The sequence below is a fragment of the Trichoplusia ni genome, chromosome 4 (assembly GCF_003590095.1).
Source record: "Trichoplusia ni isolate ovarian cell line Hi5 chromosome 4, tn1, whole genome shotgun sequence".
NCBI classification, from domain to species: domain Eukaryota; kingdom Metazoa; phylum Arthropoda; class Insecta; order Lepidoptera; family Noctuidae; genus Trichoplusia; species Trichoplusia ni.
The window spans coordinates 7,743,273-7,756,183 of NC_039481.1; the positions used below are offsets into that span (position 1 = coordinate 7,743,273).

Here is a 12,911-nt window from a genome sequence, read left to right on the forward strand (position 1 = left end):
AATATAAATAGGACATGTATTATTAAAATAATTTTATTTAAAATTGCATATAAATATTGAAATAAATTATCATGAAAATATATCAGTACCAAAAATCATACGACTTGTGCTTCATTGTTTGCAATCCCAGCCTGCTTGTTCTTGTAACTCTGAAAATTAAATAAATCGTAAAGTATAGATCGTCAATTGGGCAATAAAAATAATATGAAACGCATGGCAAGTTAGATTGTGGGTCCGGGATGTTATTCATACATCATTGACAGTCGTTATAGGTTGGGAAGCTGGAAGGTCTAACAACGTCAACCAGTCTAACAAAAGGGATATCGTGTTGCCTAGGTAACTGGGTTGAGGAGGTCAAATAGGCAGTCGCTCCTTGTAAAACACTGGTGCTTCGCTGAATCCGGTTAGACTGGAAACCGACTCCAACATAGTTGTAAAAAGGCTAGGACGATGACGATGATTCAATTGTTTCATAATTCACTAAAGTACTGTAACTAAATCAACTCGGACACTAACACACCACCACATCACAACCCTACGAATTAAAAATTCGCTAGGAAACTGTGATACACAACCTGTGCAGCCACTTTATGTAACATAGCAGCCATGGAGGATCCGGTCTCGGCAACCATCTTACGAAAGTATCCCTTCTTGTTCTGCAGCAGTATGTGGGGGTGGTCGAACTCCATCAGTCGACCTGCATCCAGTACCAGTATCTGAAGAAAAATGATAAAATAGTTATATAGGGGCTTAGAGAAGGATTACTTACGTCTACATCTACTAGCTACCCCAGCAAATGTTTTTTTGCGAGATAAATGAGTTCAACGGAAGAAAGGGGTATGAAAAATAGATGTTGTACGATTCTCAGATCTACCCAATACGCACACGATAGTAGAATCAGAAGAAATTTCATGAGAACGTACACCGTGACACGGGAAATTTGTTAGATTTTCGCTCGGCATTCAGTGATTGAATTTAAACCCTATCTAAATGTAAGTAACTAAGTAGTTACGTATGATACAAGTAGAAAATGTCTCCATATTATGTGCCGGTACAATAAAACAAGTTCCCAGAACTTACTTTATCAGAGTCTATGATGGTATTCAGCCTGTGCGCTATAGTAAGCACAGTGCAAGTATTGAAGTGTAGCCTGATAGCGGTCTGTATGAGCTGGTCGGTCTGCGCGTCCACGTTGGCCGTAGCCTCGTCCAGAACCAGCACTTTGTCGTTGTGGACTATAGCTCTGGCGAGGCAAACCAGCTGTCTCTCGCCGACGCTGAAGTTTGACCCGCCTTCTGCTACTTGGTTGTAGAGAGGACCTGGGAATGTGGAGATATTGTCATTTATAGCTATTTTTAATGGTTGAATTGCCTACATAGGCGTAGGAGGATCATCGCCTGAGATATTCGAGTTGTGAGAAGGGGTCCGGGCGACTTTAATAAAGACGTAGGTGACATAGGACATTGTCGTTTGTCCACTTCTTAGCTTCCTGCCCTTACCTGCTTGCTTCTCTTCCTGCTTGCGCGTACAATACAGTGATTTTTAAGACCCAATTGGGTGGCAATATCTATTCTTTCAATAGAAAACTGAAGTGTTACTAAACACTTTTATTTTTGTAAGTGTGCAACTAACTCTCATCGCCCTCCACTTGCAGTTCGACATTTTCTAAAGCTTTTATTAACAGATCATCCGGGTACTGATCGAATGGATCCAAATTCTTTCGCATAGTTCCACTAAATAACACCGGCTCCTGAAATAAACATCGGTTTAAAACTAGTAACTTCTTACATTAAGAGCTTTTTAATGCATTGACACCATTTTTGGAGTCAGACACCACTTTTCTATCTGACTGCTACGTTCTGCCTAAGGTCTGTATTGTAACCTCTGCTAACAAGTTTCTTACTTATGCAAATGTAAAATTTAAATTAAGTCATTCTTCTTCCAAGTTCTTAATATCATCTAGGGGCTCTACTACCGACTCCGTAGAGCCGCACCTTTTCCCTTTTTAAGACACAGTGGTAGGACCCCTGATATCCACTATTTCCTCCTAAAGTAGTATACCAATGTTGTTACCTGAGGTATAATTGATAACTTCTCCCTCAGATCGTGTAATCCAATGCTCATAATATCAATCCCGTCTATGCTGATGGTGCCGTCTAAATACGCTAATCTGAATAAAGCTTGAATAATGGATGACTTGCCGGCACCTGTTCTACCCACTATGCCTATCTGAAATGAGAATGGAATAGTATATATAGTAACTTCTGGTGGACACAAAAGCCAATAGCTAATTCTCGGACATACGCAGGCATATAAAATCGGTCAAGTCGTGTCATATGGTAACATTGTATATCTAAGACTAGCTGTTGCCCGCGACTTCATCCGCGTGGGTAGAAGATACAAGTTAGGATTTTTTTAACGAAAGCCCTCGAAGATGAATAATTTTCCCTGTTTTTTTCCACATTGTCCATTGTATCTTCGCTCCTATTAGACGCAGCGTGATGGTATATAACCTAAAACCTTCCTAGATGAATGGTCTATTCCACACAAAAATAATTTTTCAATTTGAACAAATAGTTCCTGAGATTAGCGCGTTCAAACAAACAAACTCTTCAGCTTTATATATTAGTATATAGATATAACTTAAAAAAAGACACCTTTTCTTGAGGTTGGATATGAAAGTTTAGCCTATTCAGCACAAAGTTTCCTTCAGGAGAGTATCGTAGGCTCAAGTTGTCGAAGTGTATCGTGCCCTCTGCAGGCCAGTCAGGAGGAGGTCTCTTTTCGTGAGGCTGCAAAATGACGACCGATATGAATACTATTATAATTAAGATTTATGTCTTTGGAAACAAACCATGCATCAGAAATAGGCTTATAATAATTGCGAAAAACTGGTTCCACAAGACACATGATTACTATTTAAAATACTAATTTACCTAAATTAATCCTTGAATTTAGAAAGTACTTACAGCCCTCAGAGCGGACTCTTGCGGCAGTTTCGTGTACTCCAGCACGCGCTCGACGCTGGTCATCTGGTTCTCCATCTCTGCGGACTGTCGCATACCCCACTGGAAGATGCCAGTCAAAGATATAGACTGGGTGATAGCCAGGCCCACGTAACTGCCATCCATATCTGCAATATGAAATACGGGGGCACTTTTGTATGAAGTCTCAATATGAAGGTCGAATGCTGGAAAAACAATATTTACGTCTTTTAAGTTGTTCAACTAATGGAGGCATCGTATCGCCCTTTATCGGCAGTGATCGAAAAAAAGAGGTATAATCGAAAACTCTGTCTAAAGAAAGTAATCACTGTATTAGGAACAGGACTAACCAGTCTTCATCAAACAGCTAAAAGTGACGCAAATAATGAACAACAAGCAGATAAGATCCAGAAAGTATCCGAAGGCGCGGCTGCAGGTGATGAAGAGATACCAGGCCGCGCTGTGCAGGTCCTGGTGGCGGTCAAACTCTTCGGCCAACAGGAACTCCGCGCCAAACGACCGGATCGTGGCCAGACCCAAGATGGTGGCGTTCACATGACCGAATACTGGGCTACGAGCTGGTGAGGAGAAAGAATCAGGTATTTTCTTGATATAAATTTTACGTTTTGGTTGTTTTGTTGGCTTGCCGCTAGCAAAATGGTTATGGAGACGAGAATGTGTAAGCTATAATTTTCCATAGTCCTGCAAGATAACTTAATTACTCAAAAGGATAACTTACTGATTCCCTCTAAACGTTTCACTGCACCAGTGGTTCTGATGTAGATGACACGGAATATGTAAAATATCACCATCGCAGCGGCAATTGGGATCATCAGAGTGATATCAGTCATTAATATTACCAAAACGACGCCTAGCAGATTCAGTATTATCTGAAATTATAGTTCTAAATGAATAATGTTTAATCTTCCAATTCGTATTGTTATTTTGCCACTTATGCAATTTGATTGCGTACCTGAAAGCAATCAATCATAGCCTGGGGCAGTAACTCGTCCACAGCCCCCATGTCTTTGCTAAACCTGTTGAGGATTCGGCCCGAAGGGTTGCTATGAAAGAAGCTCATCGGTGATCTCGAAATGGACTCAAACATACGGTCATGTAATCTAGAAAGCAAAACAAAGCTATACAACAACAGATAATTCAAGAATGTTTTAAAACGAATGCCTGTTTACTTACTTGATAGAAGATTTCATGCATAAAGAAAAGAACAAGAAAGCTCTTATCAAAGCGACTATGATAGTAGCCAATGTTATCACTCCGAAAATGAGCACAAAGTCTTTTCTCCCGAGCCCCTGTTCAGCCCAAACTAGGACGTCTATTGTTTCGTCGCCAGATAACCTATCTTCAGCGTTACTCCTGAAATATTTAGTGAAATACAAATATACTACATTATCTTACATACTATTCGCGCCATATATGACGACATAAACTCTGATATACCTATGTGCCCAAAAAAAACGAGTTTACTCGAAGAACATGTTTACAACCATCCTTGAATGCGTATGTAGCACATAATCTTTTAAGTAAGTAAGTTTTATTAACTCACAAAATATAAAGCTATTATTTAAAGGGAATTAATACCAAGTAGGCACACAACGGCCACAACACTCGGAATGCTCACCATCGACTGATCCAATAGTCGCAAGCACTGGCGCAAAATTGTGCCAAAAAGAACATTAGAACCACAATGGCGACGTAGAAACAAGGTGCGCCGGCCATGAAGTACTCTCGGTACACAGACCCGTGGACACGACCACTCGCTTGAATCTCCGCTTCAGGTTTTTGATCCTTAAATTATAGAGACTATTCTAGACTAAGAGACTTATTTCTGGAATCTCGCCCATTCATTCGTTTTTATTTTAAGAAGGCCTTTTTAGGCACTTTTAAGACCTCGCAATAAGGAATCTAGGTGCGCGTTCCCAAAATGTCATTCCCATGGATAACAATAAAGATCTCAGAATATTTTTCCTGATGATTTTTTTTGTTTCGTTGATCTGGTCTAGAGCCTATAAAGCGCGAAACTACTCTAAACTGAAAACTATGTATTTTCTATTTTATTCTTTTATAAGGATCTGTAAGGATTCGTTTCTTCAATTACAAAATCAATTCGTGCAAAAAGGAATAGTTAAAACAGGAGTACAAGTAATAAGTAAATCTCACAGCTACGCTCGTATCGAGTATCATGGACCAGTGTCGCCGGTGCAGGCTCAGCGTGCTCGGCTGCATCAGCACCGACGTGCTCTGAACACTCGGCGTTATCTCCTCCTCGTGCACTTCACGAGTATTCTCGTTCATCAACTGGATAATCTTCAATTCTGATTCCTGTAGGGAAAATTCTGCGGTTTATTGAATGTTTGCTTGGTATTTAATATTTTATTAGCACTAGTACTTGTTTACTTGCTATAAATGAATATTTTGTTAGTCCTTTATACCTAGGCCCAGGGTGTGTTTATGTGTTATGAACTATGAACGTATCCTAGGAATATAATGATGTAATTAGTTTTTCTCGTGGGTGTGCATAGAACAGTATATCTTACTTATAAATAAACCGTTGGTTGTTGTTGTTGTTGTTCGATTAATTGTGTATGATAATTTTATAAAAGATACTTACGTCCAAGTCATCAAAGGCGCCGTCAGCGATTTTTTTCCCTTTATCCATTATTACAACCTGATCGACAGACTTGATGAACTGGAGCTGATGAGTCACGAGAACCACTGTCTTACTCACCAGGAACCTAGGCAAAGGAAACTGGTAAATATCGGTAAAGAGCTAAACCTAGACCTTGTTTGTAGTCATAATTACCTTTTGATACATCTTTCAAATATGTGTTTAGCGACTTGAGTATCTACAGCTGACAGTGGATCATCCAACAAGTAGATATCAGCCTAAAACAAGAAGTTAAATCATGCGTAAAAATTTAACCGTATACATTTTATTTCTCTAAGATTAGAATTTTACATTATTGTATGTAGTTAAATTGATACACCGTTGGATCTTAAACTTTTGTACTCAAAGTTATTTCCAGTTTGATAGCATTAAAACACGCGCGCTTAATGTTTATACCACATTCATAAATACTACCAGCGTGGCTGCGGCGCGGCAAGACAAGCAACTACCATGTGAATATACCTACTCTGCGGTATCAGAGCTTGTCAGTAGATGGCGCTGCGCTTGTGACGTCATCTTTCTGAATGGCGGTGTTAAGATTTTCCGCGGCTTAATGACTACCCAGGACGAGTTCTTACACGGTATCGCTTCTCGGCCTTTTGGCTAAGATCAAAGTGTAGTATCTGTTCTTTTCAGCTTAATATCTGAAAGTTCCCTCACTGAGGGACCAGTATATTAAACTGATTTTTGTAAGTTGACGGGATGTTCGGGGCTCGCTCCACTCTCGTCACGGGTCGGCCCGGCATTGCAGTGCCGCCGGGATCGGCCCACATAAATGTTGATAAAACACCGACAGACATGTTAAGGACACGATTGGAACAGTGTGTTGAATCATAATAATAATATATCGTTTGCTTTCCAGCTACAGTAAGTGAAGGAAATGGGACTTGTGATATTTCCTCAAACTTTAGTATCTCATGTCCGTAATATTTATTTACCTCTTTATAGACAGCTCTGGCCAAATTAATTCTAGCTCGTTGTCCACCACTCAACGACACCCCACGTTCTCCCACCACTGTTTTATCTCCGTGAGGAAACAAGGATATGTCTCGTTCTAAAGCACAAACTCTGCAGACCTCCATATAGCGGGACTTCTGGAATGGCTGGCCAAATAGTATATTTTGCCGAACAGAACCTGAAAAAAACCTCACTAAGAATGTTCCACTGACATACTAAACTGGATTATTCGGAGTTCAAAACTATTGCAATGGACAAGTCTGTCTTGAACAAACAGATGTAGTTTTGGATATTGTTCTTGTTAAAAGACGATGTACTTAGTTACCAACAAAAAGCCACGGATCCTGACTGGCGTAACTGACACTCCCGAGAGTGTTCAAAGTTCCACTAGTGCAGGGCAGCTCACTAAGCACCATGTGTAGTATCGTAGACTTCCCTGAACCGACCGCTCCAATTATAGTCGTTAGAGAACCGGCGAAAATCTGTATTATTATAAAAAAAGTTCGTCAATGTTTCACGAACTTTACGTTATTAAAATATTAACCAAATTATAAGTATCTATAAGAATATGTACTTCTAAAAATAGATACTTCTTTATAAATATATATATTTTTTATATGTACTTTTTTCAAGTTAACAACTCTTTAACTCTATATTTCCCATAATTTTAATGGAAACATACCGACAACTCCAGTTCTATAACGTCATCTTTATCTGAAGACTTGAGCCATCTGCTCGAAGCATTCTCGAAATGTATCGCGATCTCATCTTTGCGAATCTCTGTAAAATAGTCACAAATAACATACCTATTGTGTACCACACCCTTAATCGCACGCCTGTCAGAGGTTGAATTGTATTTGTTTTTTTTTTTGTATTTGTTATTATTAGTGACGAATTCGTTTCCTTACCTTTAACTTTTTCTTTAGGATTGTCTTTTGACGTGCTTGGCTCAGGAATTGTACTTGGCACTGCCTGTTGAGGTTCTGTTCAAACAATACTATTAATCACTGTGGTCATCTTAGCTCAATGTCATGTTTATATGTTCTTTACAGATATGTTAATAGAGTTAAAATTGTCCCAAATACTACCTATGATAGTAACTCGTTTCTTTGGCGGCGACACGTCTTGCGGCATATTGTGAGAGCGAGGAGGAAGGCTACATTCTTCACTCAGTAAGTAATCGCGGATTCTTTGTATCGCTACATTCATTTCGGCTATCTGAAAATACCGGAATATCTGTAATGGACATGAATAGCTCTAGATCTATAGACATCTGATAAATGTGAAACTAAATACTCCTACTCACTTAGAAACTCTTGGAGCGTTAAAACTTAAAATAAATGAGGTAAAATATAACTTTCTCATAACTCTCCGTAGGGTTATTGGGATAAAATAAAAGGCGAAAAAATCATAAAATCTGTTCAATGGTGAAGACATGAAAGGCTTGCGTTTATCATATGTAAAGAGGCCCGTCTAACCTGTCCTACAGCTTGAGGGAAGTACAGAGTCATAGTCTGCTTCGTAATGTTATAGTAACAGGTAAGGAAGAACACATTCTCCACGGTGATACGGTTCACATAGGTCACGTAAAGTAGCACGGTGATGAAGATTCCGAACCGCGACGTGAACATTATGAAGGACATGATGACGCCGCGGATGTATGACGTCATCTTTATGTAGAATATCTCATGACTGGAACGTGGATAAAGGAAAAAGGGTTAGAAAATCTTGATTGTGCTTGAAGCAATCTGCTTTGCTTAGCCACGTAAAGGCTAGTAAGTCTATAGGGAAGGAATACCTATAGTTAAGCTAAATTCCCATAAGTGCATTTCATCCAAGTGTTTAAATTAATAATATAATAATTTGAGTAGGTATCAAATTATTGAGTTAATTTAAAATTAATTAAAAGCCACGTTGTACGCGGCATTATTAACAATAACAACGATAAAATATTTTACACAACTGCATGAAGTCACGTCCCACCCAGTGACCCAGACTCACCGCCTCACGACGTCGATTATCTTCCGGAATGGTTTCTCCCATGTGTACATCTTTATAACTTCTATTCCCATGATTATTTCCTTCATCAATCGAACTCTTTCGTCTGATTTGATCGCTGTCCCTCTCCTGTAGTATGCCGTATTGATTCCCAGAAATACTGGAGGAACACAAGTGAGGTATAGGAATTGTGGTAAACACTACTTATTAATGCTATTATTAAATCTACCAATTATTCTCTTAAGAGTAGAACACAGACTACCTCCGAAATATTTTTGCTTCAATAGAAAGATATAGCCACTTACTTTGAAACGGAATAACGGCTATGATAATCAGGGACCCGTATACTGCCGCCATTCCTATCTCTCGGTACAAGTACACCGTCATTAACTGTGGATTCACATAGGGGAACAATTGAACAGGCAGGTCGGTATTAATGAAGTGGAATTGATAGAATGAGCTGAGTACGTCTTACCAAAGTTTCCGTAGGCCCAATCCAGAGGTAATGCGCAAAAATAGGTCCGGTGTCAAAACGATTGACGTCGTTAGCCATTAGGTTTAACACCAAGCCGCCACTGTTTTCGGTCATGGCTTGAATATTTATTTTTAGAGCCTGAAAATATTGCTAGTACCTCGTAAATGAGATAGAATGAGTGATATTTTATTTTTTTAAGTTTTTCTCGTTACGCGTCAAACAACTAGAAAAAATATGCTTTTATTTTTAAACCTTTCGATAAATTAGGCTGCAGACGCCGACCCGCATCTTCATGCCCATATGCATGACTCCCATCATGAAGGGATGCTGGACCATGATATTGAAGGCGCTACAGAAGATGATACCGAAGGCGAAGAACACGGCTTCGCCCCACGACACGCTGCCCTCCATATCGTAGTACGAGAACAAACGGCCCAGATACGTGGAGTTGCTTCTATAAAAACAAAAGAAAAACTAATAAATTAAGCTACATTGTTCTAAACACCAAAAACTTGCATTGTATTTCTGTCATAACTTTGTTATATAATAGCTCAGTGGATGTTCAGTTTATGCATATGGGCTGCACTCTCCAAACTTACACAACACTGTCGTCTTGAACTGGGCTGTAGTAACGAAGCAACAGTCCCAGAAACAACGGCTGCTGCAACCTAATGGCAAAACAAAATCAGACTTCATATTCGAGATCCAATATTCAATTTCAAAAAATCTTCAATTTAATGGCAAGTGATAGAAGTTTTATGGGGGTCTTTGAAAGTGATAGAGACCTGACGATAAACTCCATGGCTGCAAGGATGAGGCCGTACAGCATGAGCTCGACGCCGAAGACTTTGATCAGCACCCGCCATAGGCTCGGCTTGTGTCGATCCCCGCGACGTCGACAGTTCTGAACCTCACGGTCCCATGCTTTTTGTACTGCATCACCTGAGTTGGAGCATTCAGAAATGGAGTGATTAGTTCAAGAACTACCTGATCGGTAAATGACGCTTTACAAAATGTTAACCCTGAATACTGAAGCACAACTTTACATTAGATATAGTTTAAAACTAAACGGCACTGGTTCATGTTTCAAAATTGCTCATGCACAGCATGAATTAAGAACTTACCTAAAACATTGGACCGATGCTCAGGCAGTGGTGCATAAAGATCGGAATCTTTGATATCACGGCTGTAGCCAAGCTTGAAAGTTTCTAATGTCCATCTGTATACAAAACATATGCATTGAAAAGTTAGCCAATGAGCTATTACGAGTAAGGATCGAACGACTGGTTTAATAATGTGAATAAGTACTATTTTGCGTACCCGAATGTTAAAATAGAGAATAAATTCGCAGAATATCTCGGATTTATCTCTCTTCTCTGTTTAGGTCCCGTATCCATGAGAAATTCAAATTGCGTATAAACTTTAGTAAGAAAATCTCTTGAATCCACATAACTATTTGTGTTGTGAAATCTATGCAGCCACGATAGCGGTAATGCTGTATTTGTACGTAGATGCATTAATGATTAATGCTTTATTATGAACCATCACGCCAGTAGGTTTAGGAGTAGTATTTGCGGAATTGCTAACATAATTACTTTAACAGGAATACTTATATTCCTAACAATGGAACAATGCATTGTGGCCAACGATCAATTTGATTTAGTTTCAAGTGTGTGCCACGTACAAAAGTGCAAATGGCACACGTGGGGCAAAAGTTTTGAGTGAAATGTTACAGGGTTTAAACGGTTACTGCCCCACGGCTCATCGAAAAAAAAAATAGGTATACTTTAAGGCGTAATGGTGGCCTCCAAAATTATAATAAAAAGTTGGTATCTTTAACTTGCTTCCCTGTGGACTCAGTCAGGATGTCGACATCATTGTTTTTAATTGGCCGAAATAAGGCAGGTACGTTTTAATACAGCCTACGTGACTTTTGCTTCGTTTTCAATAAATCGCATTTATTTTGTATAATAATTCCTTTTGATATCTCATTGTTACACATAAATACGGACCTACTCACATGTCGTAATCAAGTCAATAAAAGTGCAGTAGATGCATTAGTACGCAGTGAGGGTTTAACAATGCATGTCATTTGGTTAACTTGTCTGATCGCAGTCTTTTCTCAATTTGGGGTAAGGCCGTTTAACTTTCTAATTTGTATCACCCTAAAAACAAAATTATATACTGTCACAATATTTTTTGTGTACTGACCACAGTCAAGTGGTGGTGTCCAAATTTAATAGTATTTCGAACGGAACAAATAAAATATTATTATGGTAAGAGCTAGTAAGTTGTACGTTTTTTTACTACGTATGTTTTCAGGACTGTCAGGTACAATGGGCTCAACCAATGTACCAACCAAAACCTCGATATTACGACTGTTGTAGTTCAGCAATCGAAGAAATAAATGAACTATTGCAAGTCCTAAGAAAGTTTGATGAAGATCGATCCTGCCAACCTGTCCAAAACCCTGACAAAGGCAGTTGTCTCAGTGAGGAAATCATCATGAAGTTGGTTAATGCTCTAATTTACACAGCCACACAAAATTGTGGGAGTAATGGAGGGTCGGGAGGAAATGGTGTTGGTGGGGGCGGAGGCGGCGGAGGTAACGGTCTGGGCGGAGGACTCGGCGGTGGGCTTGGACTGAACCTCGGTCTTGGAGGAGGCTTGGGTGGTGGACTACTTGGTGGCAGTGGAAGTGGTGGCGGAAGTGCAAATGGAGGTGGATCTCCAACTGGATCAGGCGGTGGAGGAAAGGGCCTAGTTGCCGGCTCTGGGGGGAAGAATAACGGCGGGTTGTTGACTGACGTACTGGACACAGTCGGCGATATTCTCTGAATTAATAGTCACATAAACTTTACAATTAAATATAATATTTTTGGATATTATAGTGATCATACATATACAGATGAAGCTCCCCACGCCGTGTTTTATAGTTATAGTTTTCTTATCTGTTAAAATGTAAAAGGATGCTTAAATTTACTTTTGTACCTTTTTATCTTTTTTGCCACCCCTTTAAGCAGGATAGTGATGCTAGATAGCAAAGCCGCAAAGAAGAACTACGATGCGGTATAAGAATATTATGTTTATTTAATATATATTTTTACTCCACTTTTGACGTGCCCGAAAGGGTTTGCTAATGATAACTTTTAATTTTTAATACTATACATGTTGGAATGCTAATAAAGTGTTAAGTAAAACTGCAAGATTTCTATTTTTTTCCTTAACTTGTAGCAATTTCTTCTACAGCGGACACTCGGAAAAACTAGGTAACCTTTAGATCGTCCAACACAGAATAATAATGTTTTACATAATTATTATATAGGTACGTATTTATGTATCTTAGGTCTGGGGCATGCCATCTGTCATAGTCGGGCAGTGAAAGGTTTGAAAAAAAAATTATTTGGAACGAAACTTTCCCTGACAGTATAACGTATTTTATACATAAAATATTATTAGAAACCATAATGTTTAAAAAAATCAGCTTATCAATTAAGTTTCTTTTTTTGCTGATTATATGACCCAGAAAACTTCATAGTTTACTTGTTTTTAAAATGCAAGAATATTACAGTCAGCGTAAATGTTTTTTAATCCATATTCATTAGGGCATTAACCTAAACATATTCTCATTTTTAAACTCATGTCAATCATTCAAGTATTTATTGGTTTTTGTTAAAGTAATAGATGTCCCAAATAAAATATTTTGATATTTTTACGTCTTTGTCGTTAAAAATATTTTTAATCCTCTTATGCTTAGCACTCAATATTTAAACCTATAGTCGAATGTAGATTTGTGGTAAAAAATCAAACG

General features: G+C 38.8%; 2 protein-coding genes and 1 non-coding gene across 3 annotated transcripts; 2 read left to right on the forward strand and 1 right to left on the reverse strand.

The window, feature by feature from the left end:
- Positions 1 to 37: 37 nt before the first annotated feature.
- Positions 38 to 10,579, reverse strand: LOC113492857 (multidrug resistance-associated protein 4-like). Its single transcript, XM_026870554.1, has 29 exons — positions 10,421 to 10,579; positions 10,225 to 10,319; positions 9,886 to 10,042; positions 9,700 to 9,768; positions 9,353 to 9,554; positions 9,101 to 9,238; positions 8,931 to 9,015; positions 8,629 to 8,785; positions 8,106 to 8,319; positions 7,716 to 7,845; positions 7,536 to 7,610; positions 7,310 to 7,407; positions 6,953 to 7,109; positions 6,609 to 6,805; positions 5,806 to 5,888; positions 5,614 to 5,737; positions 5,163 to 5,324; positions 4,624 to 4,790; positions 4,179 to 4,358; positions 3,958 to 4,105; positions 3,724 to 3,874; positions 3,335 to 3,562; positions 2,970 to 3,133; positions 2,658 to 2,792; positions 2,074 to 2,229; positions 1,633 to 1,750; positions 1,081 to 1,319; positions 576 to 716; positions 38 to 149 (listed from the first exon to the last, which is right to left on the reverse strand). The coding sequence occupies exons 1-29, from the start codon at positions 10,495 to 10,497 to the stop codon at positions 96 to 98; spliced, it is 4,101 nt and encodes a 1,366-aa protein (XP_026726355.1). The 5' UTR covers positions 10,498 to 10,579; the 3' UTR covers positions 38 to 95.
- Positions 6,254 to 6,446, forward strand: LOC113493601. Its single transcript, XR_003400582.1, has one exon. It is a non-coding gene; the product is annotated as a U2 spliceosomal RNA (small nuclear RNA).
- Positions 10,580 to 10,913: 334 nt separating the features above from the next.
- Positions 10,914 to 12,795, forward strand: LOC113492869 (acanthoscurrin-1-like). Its single transcript, XM_026870571.1, has 2 exons — positions 10,914 to 11,232; positions 11,423 to 12,795. The coding sequence occupies exons 1-2, from the start codon at positions 11,182 to 11,184 to the stop codon at positions 11,936 to 11,938; spliced, it is 567 nt and encodes a 188-aa protein (XP_026726372.1). The 5' UTR covers positions 10,914 to 11,181; the 3' UTR covers positions 11,939 to 12,795.
- The last annotated feature ends 116 nt before the right edge of the window (positions 12,796 to 12,911 follow it).

Bases quoted from the DNA above. Each gene is read 5' to 3' on its own strand.
- LOC113492869 (XM_026870571.1), top strand. From the start codon at position 11,182: ATGCATGTCATTTGGTTAACTTGTCTGATCGCAGTCTTTTCTCAATTT. The intron at 11,233-11,422 runs GTAAGGCCGTTT...GTATGTTTTCAG, and splicing joins CAGTCTTTTCTCAATTTGGG to GACTGTCAGGTACAATGGGC.
- LOC113492857 (XM_026870554.1), bottom strand. From the start codon at position 10,497: ATGGATACGGGACCTAAACAGAGAAGAGAGATAAATCCGAGATATTCT. The intron at 4,359-4,623 runs GTGAGCATTCCG...TAAATATTTCAG, and splicing joins GACTATTGGATCAGTCGATG to GAGTAACGCTGAAGATAGGT. The intron at 1,320-1,632 runs GTTAGTTGCACA...CCACATTCCCAG, and splicing joins GCAAGTGGAGGGCGATGAGA to GTCCTCTCTACAACCAAGTA.